Source organism: Molothrus ater, chromosome 9 (genome assembly GCF_012460135.2).
Source record: "Molothrus ater isolate BHLD 08-10-18 breed brown headed cowbird chromosome 9, BPBGC_Mater_1.1, whole genome shotgun sequence".
Lineage (NCBI taxonomy): Eukaryota > Metazoa > Chordata > Aves > Passeriformes > Icteridae > Molothrus > Molothrus ater.
The window spans coordinates 655,709-671,933 of record NC_050486.2 but is presented as its reverse complement, the minus strand read 5'-3'; the positions used below and the strand labels follow the sequence as shown (position 1 = coordinate 671,933).

Genomic DNA, 16,225 nt, shown 5'->3' with positions numbered 1-16,225 from the left:
GATAACCTCAGCCCCAGGGCCTCGGTGCCAGTGCACATGTCAGCCAGAGATTCCATGGCCAAAGCACATTCATCGTGCCAGAGATTCCATGGCCAAAGCACATCCATCATGTGCCCTCTCCCCACCTCCCCTCCTCCCTCCCTCCCTTCACAGAGAGACCCGAATAGCAAGAGCCTGCTTTTGAGGTTGGAAGTCAGGTTTAGAATTTTAATGATATCCTGTATCCCACAGCCTTTTATTTGGGGAGAAACTGCTGTAAATGACCCATTTTTCTTCATATAATGATAATCATTACCAAGAGGAAAATGAGCACTGAAGCTGGGCACAAACGCAGTCACATACTAGATGGGGTGGCTGATTCTGACTGGCAAAATGCTACATGGAGAAATATACCTTTTATACTTAGCAGGAACATAAAGATGTCTTTAAGCATGCATGTAAATTTGTAACAAATCAGTCACTGTGGCTTGAAACGGGAAGCTGGAGAGAGCAGCTGTAAATATTTGATCTGTTTGGCAGAAAGCTCCAGCACAGCCAAGTGTCACATCCTCCTGTCCCATCCTCCTGCCACATCCTCCTGTCACATCCTCCTGGGGGCAGGACCTGCCTGTGCTGTCAGGTGGGGAGCCCATCTCCCATCTCCCATCTCTCATCTCCCATCTGAGCTCCTCCTCACCCAGGACCTGGCAAGGAGGAATCTGGGAGCTTCCCACACCTCGGGCATGGCCCCTGCTCCTGGTTTGTTTAAAGGAGGGAAAGAATTTCATTAGCAAGGAAAGCCTGACCAGCCAAGTTTGTGCAAACAAAAGCCTTAGTCCCAAAAGCAGCACTCACCTCTGGGCTGCTGTCTGACCCACAGCTCAGACCCCTGCAGGGGCACTTGCTGCTGCTCTGAGCTGCTCTGGTGGAATCCTCCCCACCTGGCTGGGGATGGATGTCAAGGAGAGGGAATACTGGAATACACAAGTTATTACTTCAAATCCCCCAGGCCATGCTCGTCTCAGCCCCCCAGCCCCTTCCTGCTGCATGCTGGCTGGCACATGTGCAAGGGGCTGTGGCAGCTCCCAGCACTGCTCCTGCCTGGCTCCCAGGGATAGGCAGGAGGTGCTGTGGTGGCTTTCCTTTCAGGTGACACTCAAGGCACCTCATTTAGTTCCCAGACTTCAGCCCAGCTGCCTCTGACCACAGTGTTCAAGCAGCTAAAAGTTCAATTAGGTGTGACCCAAGGAAAACCTCTAAACATATAATTAATTGGGAGAGTGAGTCCTGAGCCCAGGTGATTGCTCTCCTCTGGAGTGGCCTGCAGCAGCCCCCTGGCCTGGCTCATATGCCAAGGAGGGAGCTGGTTAGGTTTGTGAGTGATATAAGGGGCCTGGTCTCTGGCTGCTGGAATTGAATTAGACATCAACAAGACAGATTTTATTAGATTTATTAGATGGCTGGAGAGAGAAGGCTAGAAACCAGGGGAAGAGAAGTGTCTTCCCAGTGACCTCAGGGCTGCCATTATTTTTCTTGCACTGTGTCAGATGGGTGCAGTGTCATCTCCCAGGTGATGCCAGAGCAGCAGATGCCAGCACTGCCCCATCCCAGAGGCTGAGGCACAGGCAGGATGAGGAGGGTGAACTGGAGCTTAGTGCCAGAGAGCCTGTTCCAGAAGGAGCTGGCACTGGCATGGACTTCACGATGGAGAACAAGTGCAGAGCAGAGCACCCTGAGGCCCATCTCCAGCCTGTGGCACCAGCAGCTCCAGCTGGGATTTCAGACAGGTTCCCAGCTGTCTGCTGGGGGTGCACCACCAGGAGTTCTCAAGCTGCTAAGGCTTCCTGACAACCAGCATTGAGCTGCTCACATCAATAATTAACAGTGGGCCAGCCTTGCCAAAATAAATTCAGCAGCTGTATGGCAAGGCAAAGGTCCTTTGATTTCACAAGCTACCCATCACTTCTGTCTCGTGTGCTGTCCCTGCATTACAAAGGTTTGAGGTGAGCTTTCCACTCAGAAAAATGGCATGATGTTAATGGTGGAGCTTTTACTGGGATACACCCTGCTTCTGCTCAAGAGTCACTGCCCTGGGGAGCAGAAGAAGCTGAGATGCCTTCTCATCTCCTGGGGAGCTGGCTCAGCTGTCAGTGTGACAGGCTGAGCAGCAGCATGGCTGCTCCCAGGGCAGATGGCTGCCTTAGACCTGGGGGAGCAGCAGGATGCCACATGTCACCAGAGCACGAGAGCTGCTGTCACAGGAGAGGCTCTGAGGGGCAGACAGGGAAATAAACCCTGTGGGAACCAGGCAGGCATCACCTCGGGGTGGCCTGGGAGGACAGAGAGCAGCAAAATCACCCCAGGGATCATCTAGCTGCCCATATCTGCTGCTCCTGCAGAGGCTGAGCCCTGGCAGTGCTGAGTCCCTCCCAGGGACATGTCCCACAGCCCAGGTGTGTGGCTGGGCAGAGGATGGCCGTGCCAGGCTCAGTGGGAGCCAGCAGACACAATCTCCTTTCATCACAGCCCCTGGGCTCTGCTTCTTATTCCACCAGAACAGCCAGCAGCTGCCTCCTGTTAATTAGGAGCAGAGCAATCACTCTTAATCAAAGGCCAGACTGGTGGCAGCAGTAGCAGCCTGCCAAGCTCATCCCACCTTCACTAACCCTGTGCTGGGGGCAGAGGGAATTACAGGGGCACAGTTGTTTCTGTGCCACCACAGCCTGGCAGCAGGGACAAGCTGGATGCCACTCCCAGGGAGGGCAGGGCTGCCACTTGCTTTGTATAGCAGCTGATTGGCCTCCGAGGCACCTCCCCAGCTCTGTGGTGCAGAATCCTCCCCTCCTGGAGCAGCCAGGCCCTCTGCTCACCTGGGGCCTCAAGGGGAACAAGGGTTCTTGTGAGAGCAGGACAACACAGCCACCCTTGCTGTCCTGCCACCCTAGCACAGGCGCTGGAGCAGCACCTCCCAAAAGCTACTTGAGTGCAGAAAGTACTCAATGCCTTCACCATCAAGGAGAGCAGAGCTCTCCAGGATTGCAGTTTGGGAGTCAGACCTCCTTGTCCTCCCAGCTCTCCCTTTGCAGCTTGCCCTGCTTTCCTTGCACCAGGCACTTCACCCACAGCCTTTCCTTGCACTGTGTGGGGGAGGAAGGAGAGGAGAGGTCCCTCTCCTGCTGCCTTCAGTCTGAGAGCCAGCCTGGCCCAGGCCAGAGGAGCCAGCAGTGACTCTGCCAGGTCTGTACAGAGCCTGCCAGCCTGACCTGATCCTTCCAGCCCTTGCTGCAGAGTCACCCCTGGCTGAGCACCTCTCACACAGGCAGGAGGTGCCAGCAGAGCTCAGATTCATCTTCCCTGGTAGATCTCCAGAGTTCTGCCCCAGAGCTTCCAGCATCTCCTTCCCCACAAGCATGTTTTTAGCACCAGGAAACTCCCAGTGCTCTCCTATTTATAGCTTCACACTCCAGTTTTCATTTTATTTTAATTAGCTGATTCCCTCTCCCACCTGCTCTCAGGCACCCAGTGGATTGGGTGGGGGTGCTGGGAGCAGCACTCAGGACAGTTTGTACCTCTCTGCCAGCACTCAGGGGAGTGAGGACAAGAAGAGCAAGAGCAGGAAGCTTTCCATCCTCCATCTGTAAGGATTTCCAGCAGGCAGTGGGGGAAAGCATCTGTGTGAGGACTCTGCTCTGGCTCCATGGTTTCCTTTCCCCCAGCACTGACTGTGGGAGGTTATTTGAGGACATGGTTGTGAGTCACACACCAAAGTACATCCTCAGGCTACTGAAATCGGATCCAAGCTTTGTACTCCTGGCCTAGCTTGCTCCTGGTGTTTGCATTCCTGCCTAGTGATGGCACAGGAAAAATCCTGTGGTCTTTGTGTGCAGGTGAAACTTGTTGACCACTTGAGTGAGGGCTTTCTCTCCAGGAGGGCCTGGATAGAAAGACATAGAGACCTTTCTATCCAGCAGAGGTCAGAGCTGGTGGTGTGCTGCTGGGTTTTAGTGAGGTGATTTGTTCAACTGCGAGTTGCAGATGCACTCTGAGCCCTGCCATGCCCGGGGCAGGAAGTCCTTTTGTTCCCAGCCCAAGGATGGCACAGCTCCTTCAGAGGAAAGCCAAACAGTTTCCTGGGCAGGGACAGGACCAGTGAGGGTGTTGGTTTTAGCTGCTGGAGGAAACACATAAAATCCAACAGCATCTCCCAAAAAAGGGGGGGGAAGCCTGGAAAACAAAAAAAAAAACCAAACAAAAACCCCAAACCAACAAAACAAAAAGAGAGTTTAGTTGGGTCAAATTCCCCCAGCAGGGGGAAGTCCTGCATTTGCAGGAGCACTGGCCCTGGAGGGCAGCGGTACAGGGAAAATGCTGATGATTTGGCAGAGGAGCAGCGAGCCCAGGAGGACTCCCGAGGTAGCAGAGAGGGAAATGCCCCAAGACCAGTGGGCAAAGCTCTGCTGAAGAGGGATAAAGAGTGCAAGGAGCCTGCAGGAGGGAGAGGAGGGTGGGGATAATCAGTGAGTAGAACCTGCACTCCACTGAACTCCACGTGCATCTCTCATTGTGGCAAGCATACATTCAGACAGATGTTTGCCAAATGTGCCCTTTTTGGCAACAAACCAATGAACCGTGGGGGATTTAGATGCTTTTATAGCTGGGGTTTGGTCCAGATTAGATCAAAATCTTGAAAATGCACCCAGCTTGGAAACACCAAGAAATTCCTCTGCAGAAGCATTTTGCTGGGAAAATGGTACATTGTTTTGGTAGAGCCAAAATGTAGTATTATAATTTAACAATTTATGTACAAGTCAAAATGAATCATTTACCTTTAACTATTTTTAAACATCTGGAACATGTAAAAAGGCACCTTTTTTTTTTTACATGTCTGTCAAATATCATCAAACTCAGCATTGTTGTGAATGGGGAGATGTTCCCAGCAGCTGCAGCTGCCTGTGTCAGCAGAAGAGCCCTGACCAGGATGGCTGTGGGGGACAAATCTGGGAACAAGAAGGCCATCTGCCCATCCATCCATCTGTCCATGCAGCCAGCCTGTGCAGGGCTCTGCTTTGGGCAAGCAGCATTTCCCCACCCCATCACCAAAGCAATGTGACTGAGAGGGTAGTTTTATTTTTTTTCCTATTCAGGCAACAGTTCTGGTACCTTCTGCTTGTGTTTGTTTTTGGGAAAGGGGGCTGAAATGAACCCCAAAGGGGACTGAGGGTGTTAGCAGCAGGAGGGCACAGTCGATGCACTCACTGGTATAAGCAGGAGCTGGTTTTGTCTCACATCGCATTGCTTATTTGGAGCAGGTTCTAGGAACAGTTTGCAGCTCTTTCTCCATCTCTTGATGGGCCTACACAGTAAATTATCTGTAGTCATTAGCAAGTGGGCTGCTTCCTCCTTCAGACACAATTAGTGGGCAGGGTCCGGAAAAATCTTCCTCAATCTCATTTCCTTCACAGGATGCGCTCGAGAGCCCGGTGCTGCCTTGGAGGAGGCGGGGCACAGCCGCTGCCCACAGCGACCTTCCCTGCTCCTCAGGGTACGAGCATCCTCCCTCCCTGCCTCCCTCTGATGGTCCCCAGGGACTGCGCGGGGTGGGCGAGGTGGAACCTCAGCCTCCAGGTCAGCGAGGCTGAACCAGCGGCAGGAACGTGCAGAGGCTCGAGGAGCAGCTGCTTTAGAGTTTCTTCTTAGTCAACGCAGAGCTTGCCCTGCCTGCAAGCCCCATCCTTGTGTGGTGCACAGTCACAGGTGGTTCAGGAATCACAAATGGTGTAAGCAATGAGCAGCAGCTCCCTGTGCCCGGCCCCTGCCGAGAGCAGGGCCCTGGCTGCGGCTCCCTGGGGCACAGCCCGCTGCCAGGGAGCGGTGCCATTTCTTGGTGCCCCTGCCACAGCTGCCAGGGAGCGGTGCCATTGCTTGGTGCCTCTGCCACAGCTGCCAGGGAGCGGTGCCCTTGCTTGGTGCCCCTGCCACAGCTGCCAGGGAGCGGTGCCATCGCTTGGTGCCCCTGCCACAGCTGCCAGGGAGTGGTGCCATCGCTTGGTGCCCCTGCCACAGCTGCCAGGGAGCGGTGCCATCGCTTGGTGCCCCTGCCACAGCTGCCAGGGAGCGGTGCCATCGCTTGGTGCCCCTGCCACAGCTGCCAGGGAGTGGTGCCATCGCTTGGTGCCTCTGCCACAGCTGCCCTGGAAACCCAAGCAGAGGTTTTTGTGCCCATCACCTCTTCTTGGCCCACGCTACCAGGTGGGAGAAGGCCCTGGTGGAGCAGCAGCTCTCCAGAGGTCTGAAGGGCCAAGTGAGAGGGAGCTTTGGATTTACACTCGGGAAAACTGGAATAAATCAAAGCAATTAAAGTGCAAATGAAGCTTTAAGCAATGCGGCATCCTAATTACCTGGGAAGCGCGTTGTGTATACTTCTGTCTCACTCCCTTTTTTAAAATAGACAGGATCCAAATTACATAAATAATTTAAATTAATTTGCCAGGTAGAGCTGGGCTTTGGGAAACGTTGTTAGTGATGATGTTTTGCAGGGGCTCCAGGAGCCCTGCAGGCTGTCTGCAGATGTGGCTCCCGGGCTGGGATTTGGGGTTTTGTGTGAGGATCCCGCATCCCACAGATCCCGGCTGCTGTGCCGGGAGGGGCAGAGGCAGGAGAGGAGGGCTCTGTGATGGGCGGCCTGAAGGGGCAGAGCCAGCGCTAATTAATCACTGCAATTAGCCCCCCGGCATCGCAGGCAAAAGCACAGTTTGGTTTTCTTCCAGACTGCCTGGGCTGGTGCTGGAGCAAGGCTGTGACCTCACATCCTTGGGTCACCGCCAGTGCTTTATAGTGTCTGGGAGAGCCGGGAAAAAGAAGTGAAAGACCAAGAAATAACTTCTGAGACAGAGTAGAGGCGCCAGGAGAATGGGGCAAGGTCTGGCTGCACCAATGCTGCTGCTTTCCCTCGGTGCCAGAGGAGGCAGGGCAGCGGTGAGAGTGCAAACCTTGCCCTTCAGCCGGGTTTGGACTCATCTGCAGGACCCCTGAGTCTCTCCAGGAAATCAGCAGCCGCCTCCATTCTCACTGAAACCTCTCCCATCCTGCAGGGCAGCTGGGAAAGGGCACGCTGGGCTGGGAAATGGGGTGTCCCCAAGCACACCCCAGAGATGGAGAGGGGACAGGCTGCTGCTCCCCATTCCCATCCCCTGCTGCTGGCCTTCACTGGGGGGGCTGGATGCTGGCCTTGGGCTCTGCCTTCTCAGCTGGTGACACACTGAGTGTCACTGAGGTCATTTGCTCACTCCAGTGCAATGGAGCTGTTTGGGTAGGGTAGAAGTAGAAGAGAAGAAGCAATTAGGGATTGAATTTTGTCCTGGTAAGGATGTCTGTAGTTGCCAAGACTGAAGCATCGCTTCATCACCTGCTTGTGGGAGTCCTGGCACCAAGAGGGATGCCAAAGCTGTCAGATCCCTTCTGTAGGAGCCTGCCAGTCTGGCTTACTGATATCCATAGTGCTCCAAGCCCATTATGTTCCGGTGGGCTGCCTTTTATTTACAAGAATTCCTGCAGGAAGGAAGTTTTGTGAATACTCGTCTAAACAAATATTTGCCTCAGATGTGCTCTTGTGGCTGTCTGACGTGGTTATTGTCTTGCTTACTCAGCACAGTTCTCAGGCAGTTTTCCGAATGTACTGTCCAATGTGGTCGTTTAAAGGTCACCAAGTAATGGTTGTTTAAAAACGACCTGCTTTTGTCTAATAGTCCTCCCAGGAGAGTTTTATGTGCCCCCTCCCGACAGGCTGGTCAGGCATTGTTCACATTGGCAAGCTCTGCTCCGTGGATCTACAAAGGACTCTGTATTTCCATCCAGCACCAGGGCTGCGAGGGGTGGGGAAATCACCAGCTCTTGTGAAATCTGGAGAAGGGCTCGCACTGCAGCAAGTGCTTGGAAACAATTTGGAAAAGGCAAGAGGTGCTCACCCTGGCCAGTGCGTGGTGTGACTGGGGAGGAAGCAGTCCCCGAGCCCTGTGACTCAGTCCCTTCCTCCCCTCTCAAAGGTCACCACCGCAAATGTTTGTCAGACCCACCCCGGGCTGCCGTGAGCCCTTCAGGAGCAGACAATGGGGAAGGATCTGCCATTTGAACCTATTTTTTTTTTGCTGCAAACGATCTGCTCAGCAGTGGTGGTTAAAGACCTGTTGGCCGCCGCTGTAAACACTGAATTAACACCTTTCCGTGCCCTGGGTGTATTCCAGGAGGCACCACAAGCAAGCTGCTTGTGTACCTTGCTGTGCTGTGATGCAACCCACTGCCCTTTAAATAACCGCTGTCTTTTGAAGGCATAAATACTTACAGGGTGAAAGAAAAAAAAAAAAAAGCCACCATTCCCTCCTGAAAGAGCTAATTTATCTGGAATTATCTATCCTTGGCTATAAATCCTCTGTAAAACTTGGCATGAGTTTTGAGGCAGTTACAGCAGTGACCGTATATTTTTATCCGAAACCTCAAGAAAGAACAAACTGAAGCCCCAAACGGCAGCTCTGAGTTGTTGCAGAGAGCCACGCTGGCGAGTGGGGCTGCAGGGACTGCCTTGCCTGGGAAGCACCATGCAGCATTTCTCATGAGTTCCCACCACATCTTTTTGGTTTCTTTCTGAGAAATTCGTGCTTGAGAAATTATTTTAACATGCCAGTTTTCCTTGCTGGCAGACTCAGAAGAGCATCCCGAGGGTCCTGGCTGGAGCAGCAGCCTTAAGTCCCTTGCTAACGTTTGCTGAGCACCACATCCTTTGTAAACCAGGGCACAGGTACATGCATCCCTGCTGTCCACCTACTCAGGCACAAGGCAGGGCTGGCTCTGACTCATCTGGCTTCCCACTTTCTCTTCTTTGTTCGTCTTGTCTCCCTGAAGCAGGAAAGGATCCAGCTTTTATTTAAATTAGGCCCTATAAACATAAGCAGCTGCAAAGTAGGGCAGGTTTTTAATGGCTTACATCTCCTTGAGCTTGGATTCTTCCCTTCAGCCTCTGTGGCTGTGATCAGGGTCTGTCTCCATGTGAGCAGTTCAATGACATTTTTGCATGCACTGAGACCTACCTGTTCATTTCTGGGAGTGCATTCCCTGCACAGAAAAGATTAACAAATTAATTAGACAAGTACAGCATGACGAGGAGGAGCTGCGTCCACAAGCAGCTGAACCAGTCCAGAAATCTGCTGGGACATCATGACACCCTGGGGACAGCTTTGCCCTGTCCCCCATGTGCCAGCCCTGACCTCGCCCCTGCTCGAAGAGGGATGTGCCCCACACCCTGAGAGCTGCTCAGTAACCGGTAGAATCCCATGGCTGTAGTTAAGCAGAACTGTCCAGGCTGGGACCTCTGCAGTAACCTGTGGGTCTGTGTCCCTGCTGGAGCAGGGATACCTGGAGCTGGGAATGTTGTGAACCTGTGCGTCCCCACCAGGTGTGTGGTTTTGTGATGGTGCTGCTGGAACAGCAGAAGCACACAGGGCATGAGCTTGCTGAGGAGTTCTGGACAGGCAGTGCCTGTGGAAGGGCAGCAGGCTGCAGTCCCTGCAGGATAGCCCGTGCTGTGTGTGTGTGCTCAGTGAAAAGCTGTTCTGCACCCTCACACACAGGCCAGTGTGTGGTGGGTGTCCCCGTGGTGGGATGGTGCCTGGTGGGAGCCCGGCTCAAGCCGTGGTGTGCTGGAGCTGTGGGGGTTGTCACTGCCACCATCCCATGGTCAGCTCTCAGAGGGAGCCTAACGCTCGCTCTTTGCTGTCTTTTGCAGGAATGGAGGGATGCGGGTACAGCTGGGAGCAGTAGGACACCAGCACAGCCCTGTGGGGATAGGCGTGGAGGTGATTGCCTGTGAGGACACAGCAGGAGCCCCCCAGAGCCCGGAGGAACGTGGGATCTTACTGGGAACAGGGAGAGCTCCTCCTCTGCCCCGCCACCTGCCGTGTGTCCAGGGATCTATACCAGGATTTGGGGCTTGGAGCCTGGAGGCGTCTTAGTGCCATAGGACTGCTGGAGAGCCTGACAGCGATGGGAGACCCACCAACGAGGAGGGACATTCCTCCAGGAGGCCCCGCACACCCGTGAGCCCTGGCTGCTGGTGGTGGAGGGTGCCTGGGGCTGGGCTGCTCAGCCAGCCCTGGGCTGGGGGCAGAGCCACGGTGCCTGCAGGGCACGGCCCCTGAGGGGCGACGGGCTGGCGTGGGCTCTGCAGGGGCAGCCCCGAGCCCCGGGACAGTGGGGCTGCCAGCCGAGCCTCTGCTCCTCCAGGCGCCTCTCCCTGGGGTGGCAGCGGGGGACAGGGCGGCGCTGGGTGCCTGGGCCGGCCGCGGATGCGCCCCCGCGCCGCGCCGGCGGGAGCGCTCCCCTAGCGCCGAGGGCCGCAGGGCCGCCCGCCTCGCCATGGTGCTGCCGCCGCCCGACCGGCGCCACGTCTGCCTCACCACCATCGTCATCATGACCAGCATGGCCTTCATGGACGCCTACCTGGTGGAGCAGAACCAGGGGCCCCGCAAGATCGGCGTCTGCATCATCGTGCTGGTGGGGGACATCTGCTTCCTCATTGTGCTGCGCTACGTGGCCGTGTGGGTGGGTGCCGAGGTGAAGACGGCCAAGCGGGGCTACGCCATGATCCTGTGGTTCCTCTACATCTTTGTGCTGGAGATCAAGCTGTATTTCATCTTTCAGAATTACAAAGCGGACAAGAAGAACCTGGAGACGGTGGCCAGGAAAGCTCTGACCCTGCTGCTCTCCATCTGTGTGCCGGGGCTCTACCTGGTGCTGGTGGCCTTGGACAGCATGGAGTACATACGGACCTTTCGGAAGAAAGAGGACCTGCGGGGACGCCTCTTCTGGGTGGCCCTCGACCTGCTGGATATCTTGGACATCCAGGCCAACCTGTGGGAGCCACACAGGACCGGCCTGCCCATCTGGGCAGAGGGGCTCATGTTCTTCTACTGCTACATACTCCTCCTGATCCTGCCTTGCGTGTCCCTCAGTGAGATCAGCATGCAAGGGGAGCACATTGCCCCGCAAAAAATGATGCTCTACCCCGTCCTCAGCCTGGTCACCATCAACATCGTCACCATCTTTATCCGGGCCATCAACATGATCTTGTTCCAGGACAGCAGGGTCTCCACCATCTTTATCGGCAAGAACATCATCGCCATCGCCACCAAGGCATGCACCTTCCTGGAGTACAAGCGGCAGGTGAAGGAGTTCCCGCAGAACGCCATCGCCCTGGAGCTCCAGCAGAACTCCCTCTCGCACAACCAGACCATGCACAGCGCACAGGGCATCCCCCACGAGCCGTCGCCCACCAGTGAGATCCTGGACACATGAGGGGTCCCCCGGGCCAGCGGTGGTTCAGACGGCCCCGTGCTGAGTGGAAGAGGGATGACGCTGCTTTCCTGCTGCCCGCTGCAAGCACGACAGACAAATCCCGGCAGTGAGGGCTCTTCTAGGCACAGAAACACCAACAGCGTTCCAATTGAGCTATGGAGTGTCCTCTAGACGTCTTCATCTCAGGTACAACCCTAGGAGTCCTCCAGACAAACCAAATGGACTTGCAAAGGACCTGAACCAGCTGACCCCCTCTCCCCCTCCTGCCACCATCTCCCCTCCCGAGCAAAGACTGCTAAGGTTGCAATGTCCCTTTTTACTCCCCGAGCACCTCACCTTTACTCCAAGCCTGGATCGAAGATTTTGTTACTGGAGACCTTTTTACGGGGTGGGGACAAGGGCATAGGGGTGTGGATTGGGGGGAGGGTGGGGTGTTTCAAGTAAACCCTGTGATCGTAGATGTCTCTTATCTCCAATGGTTGTGTTTACAGTTTCCTATTTATATCGGCTCCGGGGGCTCTCAGGTGTCCTCGAGGTGGGTGAGCAGGGAGCCCTGCAGTGGGGAGCGGGGCTGGGGCTGGCATGGCTGCCCTGGCCCGGGCTGAGGAGGACTGAGCCTCCACCAGCACCCTGCACCAACTCTGCCAGGAGCAATATCTGACGAGCTAGAGCTAATCTAATGCTGGTGTTTTATGTATTTCATTCACTCCAAACGACTCAGCACAATATTTCTATTTTTAGAAGGGTCCTTCTCTCTCTCTCCCTGCCATGGAGAGCCTCCCTGCCTACAGCAGCCAGAGCAGCCTCCCCAGCCCCAGCACTGCTGCTGGCGGGCAGGGGCACCCAGGAGGGATTAGGAACAAGGATGGCGAGGATGCATTTCACTCTGGCATCAAGCATTTATAAAGAAGGCTGCTTTCCACAGCTACTATATTTTTAAAATAAATATTAAAAAAGGAAAAAAAAAAAAAAGAACAAAAAACCCAACCAAACCCCAGAACAGAGCTGGGAAGAATGTGCTGCCCCAGGCAGGTGGCTGGGCTTGGGGATGAGCTGGGCTGGGCATGGGTGGTGCTGAGGGGCTCAGCCACGGGCAGCAGGGTGGGAGGCGAGGGCCAGCCGGACAATAAAAGCCCCATGAGAGCAATGGCTTCTGGTGGTCTCTTTTCTGCCAGCATGGGGAGGGTGGGGCTCAGCTCTCACACAGCCCAAATCACTTGTCTCTGCTTCTGTCCACCTCCCCTGGACTCCCAAGTGCCATGCTGAGGTTCTGTGCCCTGCACTCGCTGAGCAGTGGGCCCAGAAAGGAAAGGAATCATTTTTCCAGCTGCAGTGCTGCCCCAGGGTTGGGGGCATCTCAGCTGCCTGACCCTGGGGGGAGGCACAAGGAGACAAGCAGAAAACCTGCATCTCAAACACATTGAAACGGAATATTTTTGCTTTTTCTAAAGAAAATGTTGCATTTTGAGGAGATGGAATAAAATGCCTGGTGCTGTTTACATTTCTCTCCCACATTTTCCCCTGGCTCTGCTTACTGAATTTGACCTAAATCCACAAATCATTTCAGTTTCCATCTTCTCAGCCCATCACAATCTGTCCAAAACACTTCAACCATCCCTGATCCAGACTTCCAATTTTAGGACCAGGCAATTGCAGTCTTGCTTGGCCACCCTGTCACCCAGGGATAACTCTAATGTTAATTAAATCCACTGAGAAATAAAACAGTATCTTTGCCAACAAAAGTGAATTTGCGACAGATTCAGCCAATTGGAAAAGTTTCTTCCCCCTTTCCCTCAGGAAACATGAGAGGAAGTGGGCAGGTGATTTAAAAGGTATTAGCAGAAATTAATTAAATTGCTAAATTATTGTGGAATACCTGTGGAATTACATATTACATCTCTGCTGGTTCCTTTAAAATACATGTGATTAGCATCAGTGCAATTAACTCCCAAGTATCTAATAACATTCTGCTGCTCTTTTAGGTAATTAATTTATGAGCCTTTGTTTTATAGTTCTTCCCCAGAACTGAGCAGAGGAAAACCTTCAGGGAAACCTCTGGCATGGTGCTGTGAACCCTGGAGACTGGGATGTGTCAGCTGAGGCAGTGCCCAGCACCAGACTGAGCCCTGATGCAGAGATCTTTTATTCTGGGGATAAAATCAGTCCTGGGATGGGTTACTCTGATGGGTTGGGTGTATTTTTGTTCAGTTTCTCCCCAACAGCTAGCCCTGCATCCTTGCCTTATACTGGAATACATTAATATTCCCTTGAGGCTGAGCTGTTGCTAAGATTGCTTGGGGGTGTCTGGCTGTGCTCCCTGAAGGCAGCCTGCATGGGAAGGGAATATTGCTTTATCCTTCTGGTCCCATAACCGCCAAGAAGGTTTAGGAGTCCCCACAAATTTTTCTTGAGGTTGCAAGACCCTGCTTTCTACTGCTGACATGAGGTTTTTGTCTTTGTGGAATGTGCCTGTGGAAGGGTGCATTAGGAGCTGCAGCAGGAGCAGAGGTCCTGGAGGTGATGCTCACCTGGGATGCACCACATCATTCCCAAAAAGCCACAGGTGCTCGAAGCCCACTCTGGTGAAGGGAGAGAGAAGAAGCTTTTCTCATTTTCTGCTGTTCAACATCCCCAAGGCTCAGCAGCACAGCAACATCTTTCTCTTCAGAGCCACCTTGAAGCAGGAATGACAAGCTGGCCCCTCCTCAGCAGCTGCCAGAGGGGAGCAGGGAGGGCTGAGCTGGCTGGGAAAGCAGAGAGCCAGAGCAGCAGCCCCTGGGGCATGGAGACAGCCCAGCAATGGCAGCACTGCAGCTGCTCTGCCCACTGCCTGCTGAGGGTGATGCCTCTTCCCCAGATCCAGTCCTTCCAGCACAGACAGGACTCCTGGGAGCCACGGAACCAGCAGGAGGGTTGGCACAGTGGCTGGGCAGGGTGGCTGGCTCCCAGCCTGGCTGGTTATTAAGGGAAGGTGATATTTTGCTGTGGGCAATGAGAACTAAAGGAAACAATTAAAACTAAATAGGCTGGAACCGAGCAATTTTTCAGTTTTCCACTGAGAAGAAAAAGAGCTCCTTTGTGAACAGTGAAATCCTCCTGGCAAGCTGTAGGGTCCCACCTGATGAAGCAAAAGCTGCCCAATTACAATGCAGAAGGGATCCCTGTGCTCCAGTGGAAAATCCACAGGGGTGGTGTCCCTTGCTGCCTTTAGAACCAGGCCACTAGCACTAGCAGCTGTGCCCTTGGCAGGGGAGGCTGGTGGTGCCTTGGGGACAAGGCTGGTGCTGTCCTACCTATTACCAACCCACTGGTCAGTGCTGAGGCTACTCCTCCTTCCAAGTGACACCCCCTGGAGGAGTCAGGTCCACCCTGTAGCTTGCAGGGCACATCAGAGTCATGGCACCCTCTGGAGATGCAAAACCTGAGCACCTGAACCTTTCTGTCGGGCTGGTCCCAAGAGTCAGCAAACTGGCCAGTCCTGCACAGACACAGAGGAGCTGATATCACTGCTGGCCAGTGGCAAAGGGCTGGGCCAAACCCACTCATGTCCCAGGCATTGTGGCACTGCAAAACAGGAGCTCCCAAGTGGAGCAAAGCAATCCATGCAGGCTGTTAGAATGCATCTAGCCCAGACAAGCCCAGCTGGGTGCTGTCCCGCTGTGCCAAACTTGGGCAGAGTGGCAGCAAAGGGCTTGAACTGCTGCATGCCTGACAGTGTCTGTGGAAAGAGCCCAGAGCCAGCTCTGTGCCCCTGCAGCCTGGTGGTACCTGCAGTACCTGCTCACTGCCCTGGGTGACCCACAGGGTTTGTGCCCTCCTGGAGCTCCCGTGCAGCCCACGGCAGCCCAAGCCTTTGCTGCTGCATTCAGCTGAGTGGGGCTCCAGCTTGTAGCTTTTATTTCCCAAGGTTCTGGCAGCTCTCACATATCCTGCTTGTCCTCACCTCCTTTTGGCAGGTGAAAATCTCTGATGCTGCAGCCTCTGTGCAAGGCTGGAGGAGGGTTCAGTCACTGAGCTGAAAGTGCCCCACGGTTCTGCTGCAGATTCTCCATGTGAGCACAGCTCTGGTGACTTTGCAGGGCCCAAAAGGTCTTGGGAGGATTTGGGAGAAGAAATCCACCCACCAGGGCCATGCAGCACAAGGATGGACTCTCTGCAGTGCCACCTGGTGCAGCTCCATGCACTGAAACCTGGAACCATACATAAATAAGGATTTTTTTTCCTTTGGATCAGTCTGGGTTAATTTGATGAGCAGAGACAGACTGAACTTTCATGCCAATAACTGTTTTCTTCCTTCCTGCCCCAGATTTGCTTCACTTTTTTAGCTCAGGCCAATGCTGCAATAGAAAACAGAGGGCAGGTGTCAAGAGCACCTTGACAGCAATTCCCATCCTCCTAAATTCCTCCTGCCCAGGAGCTGTGGCAAAAGTTTGAGTTTCACACCAATTTAATCCTAACTGAATGCCCTGAATTCTTCAGTTGTGTCTGGTTTTTAGGTCTGGCATCCTTGAAGAACAATATCCATTTAAATTGCTGATTTGGGCTTGCTCATTTAATTTCATCTTAATAAAGATTTTATGTGGTTTTGACATATTCAGTGTCTCGAGTGTACTGACACAGCAGCCTGAAGAAGCATTATGACCATAATGGCTCAAAAAGCATTAAAAAGACCCTGGCAAGGTTTATTGATTGCCCTCTTTTACAGCTGCTTGAAGACAAAGACCAGTCATAGGGAAGAGCGAGTACTGTGTTCTGATTTTTTGTGAGCTTCCCGATGTTGCAACAAAAGGCAGTTGCAAACAAATGTCTGCAAGCTCTTCATCAGGACATGGAAAAGCAGCAGTCCTGTTGCTGGGATGTTGTTAGGAGGGCAGTTTTAAAGGAAGAATCCTGCAGATAGCAG

General features: G+C 53.8%; 1 protein-coding gene across 2 annotated transcripts in view; it reads left to right on the top strand.

The window, feature by feature from the left end:
* Positions 1-15,915, top strand: part of LOC118689675 (transmembrane protein 121) — a 40,576-nt gene extending 24,661 nt beyond the window's left edge. Inside the window, exons 1-2 of one of the 2 annotated variants that reach the window (XM_036388081.1) lie at positions 5,452-5,521; positions 9,755-15,915. In XM_036388081.1, coding sequence (XP_036243974.1) covers positions 10,384-11,322 — 939 coding nt within the window. In that variant the 5' untranslated portion in view covers positions 5,452-5,521; positions 9,755-10,383 and the 3' untranslated portion in view covers positions 11,323-15,915. Of the gene's footprint in view, positions 1-5,451; positions 5,522-9,754 lie in introns of those variants that run through there. The other variant, XM_036388080.1, reaches the window with a different exon arrangement.
* The last annotated feature ends 310 nt before the right edge of the window (positions 15,916-16,225 follow it).